The 7,026-nt window shown below is 42.4% G+C and overlaps 1 protein-coding gene across 1 annotated transcript; it reads left to right on the top strand.

The window, feature by feature from the left end:
* Positions 1-220: 220 nt before the first annotated feature.
* On the top strand, positions 221-6,550 carry LOC120717173 (primary amine oxidase, liver isozyme-like). Its single transcript, XM_040005052.1, is given in 6 exon segments — positions 221-828; positions 830-1,862; positions 2,731-2,849; positions 4,277-4,443; positions 5,168-5,300; positions 5,375-6,550. Coding segments are annotated over 6 exon segments (2,286 nt in total). The 5' UTR covers positions 221-285; the 3' UTR covers positions 5,666-6,550.
* Positions 6,551-7,026: the final 476 nt, after the last annotated feature.

The following is a 7,026-nucleotide window of genomic DNA, read 5'->3' as shown; positions in this document are numbered from 1 at the left end:
AAACTGAGAACAAAACCTGCAAAACCTTTTTTTATGTAAAATGGTGAAATCTTTAAATACTCAGACATCGTGCATAAAATAGTCTTGTTTGTAGGAGGATTTGAACAGTAGGTCGATGAAACCGTTTCATTGCAGCTCAAAGAAATAAGGAAAGAGGGGCTGGAGGTAATCAGATCCGTGCATAGGGGGGTGGGGAAACTGAAGAGGGTCGTTTCTCCTCTTCTAGATTGTGTGAACAGTCCTTCCTACCCAGAGCGCATTCCTCTGCTCTCGCTCCAAGCGCGCATGATGGTAGAGGGAAAGATGAACCCTTTGGCAAAATGGGCGCTGGTCCTTTTAGGGCTTCTCTCCCTTATTCTGAACATCGTCCTCATCGGCATCCACTCCAGCAGGGCTCCCAAATGTTCCCGTGAACGCATCCACCCGCTGCGAGGCAGACACGACGACCGCACCCTTGTGTTCGCTGACCTCACCCGCGAGGAGTATATGAAGGTCCAGCAGTATTTACTCAAACAAAAAGACCTGGCTATATCCACCAGCCAGATCACAAAGCCATCTGAAAACTTTCTCTTCTTAATAGAACTGTCGCTCCCAAAGAAAGCAGAGGTGCTGGCTTACCTGGACGAGAAAGGCACCAAACCGGTGAGAGAGGCGACGGCAGTGGTTTTCCACGGCGCAAAAGGCTATATCAAGGAATATGTAGTGGGACCTCTCGACAACCCAACATACCACAGAGATGTGACTAAAGAGAGGTATCAGGTGGATGTCCCCATTAATGCGCGTCCGGTCACCATTGGGGAGTACGTCTTGGTTTTTCGTTTTTTTTGAAACCGAGATCTTCTCCAAGTTAGAGAAACTCCTTCGAGAAAGCTTTGGGGTAGACAAGAAAAAGACGCTGAACGGGTTCGAGCAGATGCCTCGCGGAGTTCGGTCCGGGGACAGAAAAACCTGGGTGTCTTTCTTCAGGGATATGAGTGGCATGTACATCCATCCGGTGGGCTTCGAAATTCTGCTTAACCACGAAAGCCTAAACATGTCACAGTGGAGAATAGAGAAATTGTTTTATAACGGCAAATATTTTGACTCTGTAGAAGAACTTCAACGCGCATATGATAATGGGTCAGTTAAGAAAATCGTTTATAAAGAGTCGCCTGACTATGGCTCTCTCAAGCCCAGGAGCAAGCCTCTGCAGATCGGCCCGCAGCAGTTTTACTCAGAGGGGGCGCGATACAGCGTCAGCAACAACCATGTCCTGTACCTGGACTGGAGCTTCGCTTTCGGACTGAGCTCACTCACCGGCATGAAGGTGTTTGATGTACGTTTCAAGGGTGAAAGGATCGCGTATGAACTGAGCGTACAGGAGGCTATGTCGGTGTACGGTTCAGTGACTCCAGGGATGATTATTACCAAGTTCCTAGATTCAAGTATCGGCATTGGGCGCTTTGCCCACGAGCTCGTCCGTGGAGTAGATTGTCCTTATCAGGCGACCTACGTGGACACATACCGCTACATTGATGCCCCACTCCCGGTCAGGTTTAGAAATTCTATCTGCATCTTTGAGCACAACATGGGTCAGCCCCTGCGCAGGCACTTCGCCGACTTTTTCCACAACAACTTTGGAGGAATGGCAAACAGCGCTTTAGTGTTCAGGACCATCACGGCTATCGGGAACTATGACTACATGTGGGATTTCATCTTTTACCAGAGCGGATCAGTGGAGGTCAAAGTTCACGCAACCGGCTACATCTCCTCTTCCTACCTGCTTCCCGGGAGTAAAACACACGGACACCAGGTGGCTGAAAATGTCCTGGGCAACATTCACACGCACTTCATTAATTTTAAAGTGGACCTGGATGTACTTGGTGAGTGACGTACACATTTAAATGTGATTTATTTATTTATTTTTTGACAAAACCGATGTAAATGTAAAGCTTTGCAAAATTAAGCAAACAAGTCTGTTGTCAAAGGCCAAATTATTTGGATATAAGTCCCCCTTTTCCACTCCACACGGTCCTCTTTACTTTCTCTGCTGGTCAGAGTAAATGTTAGCCCTTTAAATATGAGAAATAATAGTACAAGTCCTTTTTAATAAAAGCTATATGTTATATGTTTAGCTGATGTCACATTCCAGATGTGGAGGACGATTCCCCAAAATTACAAAAACAAAACAGCAACTTCGTATTAGAATTTTCTGTATTTTAGAAAAACAAATAAACCAAATCAAATCATATATAGTGCAGTGTATAGTATTATAGCCTTTAGTTTACAGCCTCATAATAAATATGTCACACTTGATAAAAGTAAATATAAATCCATACAGGCAATAAGCTGTTTGCACAAGTGTGCCAAGCAGGAACACACACACAGACACAAATCCTACTATACATTCCACAGCACTTACACATTGCCCACAGAGTCCACAGTGAAAACAGATCTCCTCTGGTGTTTCTTACTGCAACCAAAGGCAATTTGTTTTTTACTGCTTATGTTCAGCATTGCAGCTGCTTATGGAGCCACGATGCTTTTATGCACAATGTAAGCTTCTAGGCATCCTTACCTAAAGAAATCAGTTCCAGTCCTGTGTAATTCTTTTAATCTCATGTATTCATCAGCCACTCATCTCGCTGAGTGTCCTCCGTTTGTAAATAACATAAAGACCACCTTCCACACATTCACTGAAGCATAGAAATGCAGAAAAGAAAACAACATTTTGCCACATTTCCTCTGCAGGTGTGAAGAATGTATTCCAGACCAAAGATATGGAGTACATGAATGTGTCACTGCCATGGATGCCTGATCACTACGCCATGATCCCTAAGCTGGTGGAGAAGCAGCTCAAAACAGAAAAGGTCTTCTTCATTTTTATTCAGTTGCATTTTTCATAACCTGCAGAGAATAGAAACAGCAGCACACACGGGTCAGGAAATGTAGCAGCAGTGTGATGCAGCGGGCAACAAGGTGCTGGGTTAGAATCTCATTTCCTTTCCATGGTTTCCTCTGGGTTTCCAACGCCATTCTTCTTACATTAAACGGTCATCCTTATTGGCAGTTGGTGGACTGTATTTGATTGGCTAAATATGGTTTTAGACTACAGCACTTAGAATTCAAAGACATTTTTTCAGAGTGCATGAAATGCTGATGCCTAGCTTCCTTACCAACAGTTCTCAAAGATGCATTGCCAGAAATAGTGGATATTGAGTATGAAAGCATGCTTGTAGACCGCACACTGAGAGAAACCCATGTCACACTTTTATAGTACAAATGAAATACATTTCCACATTCTTAAAACTAGAAGATTTAATGTTTTGTTTTCTCATTTAAAGAGAAAAGAGAGGGAAAGACAACACCAGTAATGAAAGAAAATGTTATGGTGGACGTGTAACCACACTTAAATATCATCCTGCTACAGTTTCCCATCACCTGCACAGACTCTGTGTTATACTGCTATTAACAACACAAGCTCTTGTTCTGCTCGGTGAAGTTGAAGTTGAGCCAACCCCAGTGATTCTCCAGTGGAGACTCACTGGATGAATGATGGGACCACTGGAACAACCTGATTCCAGACTTATGCACAAAATAAACAGGTGAAAAAAAGGTACTTAGTAGTTCTTAGTGTAAAACGGGCAGGGTTGATCCAGAAAGGTAAAAGAACACAAAAGGATACACAGGTGTGATTGAGACTCATTCAGGGTTGGACAGACAGTTACAAAGACAGCAGACACTAATAATAATAATAATAATAATAGATAAGGTCTGCACATATAGGGATAGAAATGGGCTGTGACTGCACTCTCATGTGAATGTACTATGGCAATGAGCATGTTTTCTCCATATTTTTCAACCCTTTAAGTTCTGCCAAGTGCATGAGCTAGGTGGCATCTTTCTTTGTGAAGAAGCTTTAGTCTTAACCAGCTTAAGCCTGTTGCCTTTAAGTCTTAGACTGTGGAACTGGATTCATTCATTTCCACTGACTTTGTTTAATACTGTAAGGTTGTGTCATTTTTCAGGCCAGTTCTCTAAAGGAACCGGTGTATCAGTAGGTATCAGCACAAGTGTCAGTAACCAGGCTAGAGCAGAGTGTTTCCTTTAGTCTCTTTTTTATGGTTTTCTAGAAAACCATGTAATCAGGTCAATAAATAAAAGTGACCATAAGCTTTAAGATCTTTGTACTGGATCAGTCAGAAGACGCCAGACTTAACCACTAATCATGCAGCAGATTACCAGGAGTCACTTGCTTTCACTTAAAAATAGACTAATGACCATGACACCTTTGCAGGAAGCTGCCTTGCGTTATGACACCAAGACACCACGCTACCTGCACATTGCCAGCAACAAGACCAACAGGTGGGGCCATCAGCGCTCATACAGGCTGCAGGTGTATAGCTTTGCTGGGGACCACCTTCCAGAGAGCGAGACAGAGGAGAAGGCGATGTCCTGGGCCAGGTAGGACTGAATGATAGCAAAATTAAAAAACAACAAATCAAAACACGCACATTAAATTTGACTCATTGTAAATGTCTACTTTATCTTAAAGAAATAAAGCTAGTGAAACAGGTAATTTGAGTAATGGAACAGGTGGGCTTGGACAGGTGTGTAGTATTGATTTTATTTTTTTATATATACCCAAGTTAATATGTCATGACCCAGTGCTTTGGCCTTTGAACTTGAGTTTTTCTGTTTTGCACGTTTGAATCCAAGTCTGCGGTTCTTTGTTTGCTCAATGTTAGCACTACATTCTCGCATCTATTGCATATTATTGCTACTCTGGGGTAAGTATATCTACTGCATGACATCATGTTTTGTAAGGATGCCATGTGTCTGTATCATCTCTCTTCTGTCAGACCCTCTTACCCAAAGAAACATCAGCCAAATCATGTTTAATACCATCTGTTTCATTGGCTGGGCTGTGCTGGGCGCTTGCTGGCTCCTCTATTTTGAGCCATCAGTTTTTCATACTGTTTGTTTTCCCGAGTATTAATCGCCACACGTGGATCACTGGAGTTTCTTATTTTGCTGTTTGGAATTTTCACCAGATAGTTTTTTGTTACTTTGCCTGCAAGTCATATTTTGGGTCCAGATTTGCCACTAAACGTGACATAATGTCACTTTGAACATGCAGCTAATATCGGGGTTTTCTAAGATGGAGTCCACGCATGTTTGCCTGCAGGTATAAGGTTGCTGTTACCAAGCATAAGGATGTAGAGCAGACCAGCAGCAATCTGTACAATCAGAACAACATCTGGACTCCAGCTGTTGACTTCAGCAAGTACATTGAAGACAATGAAAGCATAGAAGACGAGGTATGTCTGATAAACTAAACACCAACACAATATAACGGCACTCGATTATTTACTTAATCGTGATTTGTCTGCAGGACCTTGTTGCCTGGGTGACCACCGGATTCCTCCACATCCCTCATGCCGAGGATATCCCCAACACCGTAACGGTGGGCAATGGGGGTGGGGTCCTGCTGAGGCCCCACAACTACTTTGATGAGGATCCATCCATCCACTCTGCGGATTCGGTGTACTTTGAGCCAGGCAGCGAGGACAGCTGTGAGCACAACAGGATGGCTTGCCTCACTCGTGACACCTGCAGCCCCAACCTGGAGCCATTCAGCTACCATGGCTTTGATGGAGTCATGAATTTTAATGACTGGAACTGATTTTTATTTAATTTATTTTAATTTTTTTAATTTAATTTAAATTTTTTTTGCATTATGTTGTGGAGCTTCTGAGGCCTGACAAACTCACACGTGCTTGGCCTTAAGTAATAATCATGAAGGCCATTAAAGCTGTTTCTAAAGGTAAAGGTGCACCAGGCAGCATTTTATATAATATTCATAATTTTTCTCTAAAGACACATTTAGTCACTTTTTTTTACACATCTACCAGGAGTTAGACCTGACCACCCAGTTTATGTCATGTTTTCAAATGTATTGAAAAGAGTTTTGCACAACCTTCATTCATTGCAGTTTGCATTTGGTTGCAGCTTGCATCATGCAAAACGGTGATGAAACATAAGAGACTATCCTGTTAGGCTGTAATAGGCCTTTGCATGTACAGTAGATCACGTGTCCTATACAGTAAGACCAGTGTCTATACTCTATATCTAATTACGAGTATAATAACAAAGTTGACTCTAACACGATGAATCTCCCAATGCCAGATGTCTTATTCTAAGCTGGTCTACAAATTACAGCTTGCTGGCTAACTAGCTATTATTGCAATAAGGCAAATGTTAGTTATACAGTTTTGTTTTGTTACATGGTAACATGATTTACTAATGGTTAAATATGCTACCATTTGACATTATATGTCAGTATTACGAGTTACATCAGCTGGTCAAATAATTTCTCAAGCTAGACGACTAGCATTTACATACATGACTTTTCTACTGATAATGTTTGCAAGCAAGAGCCACCGAAATGGAACTGTGAATATGTATGGTTATAAAATGTTACATTTATTTGCCTGCACAGTTTCTGATTTGTTTCACCTACTTTCAGTTATGGTTTTATATGAATTAAAGGATTTGCTTTCATTGTTTATTTTATTTTTACCGCTTGCATGTCTTTGATATAGTTACATTTATCACTGAATACTAAAAAATAATTATAATCACTAGACCCAAAAACCCAAATGCAGAAACCTTGGAGGTAGAGACATCCCGCTATTCCCAACTCATTGCCGGCAGGATTGCCGGGTCGGTCCGTCGTACCCACCACAGTTCACGCGGCTCACCGGCTTTCCACCGCCTCTGCCAGATTCACACCTGCTCAACCCACATGGCACCCAACCGCGTTATGACCCCTCGCCCCACGTCATTTACTTATACGTGCATCTTTAACAAACCACACTTTTCCATCCGCCAGACCACCCTCACGCTTGTGACCGTTTTTCCCCCCCAGGGAAAATGTTGGTGTTAATATCAAGTCGTTTGTTTGGCTGGATGAATTCTTCTTGGCCGCTAACACACCTGACTAGGACTTTGGTCGTCTGTCCTTCCGCCCTTTGCATCTGCTGA

The sequence above is a fragment of the Simochromis diagramma genome, unplaced genomic scaffold, assembly GCF_900408965.1.
Source record: "Simochromis diagramma unplaced genomic scaffold, fSimDia1.1 OVJJ01000494.1, whole genome shotgun sequence".
NCBI classification, from domain to species: Eukaryota; Metazoa; Chordata; class Actinopteri; order Cichliformes; family Cichlidae; genus Simochromis; species Simochromis diagramma.
The sequence above is the reverse complement of the archived record's forward strand: the minus strand, read 5'-3'. Positions and strand labels throughout refer to the sequence as shown.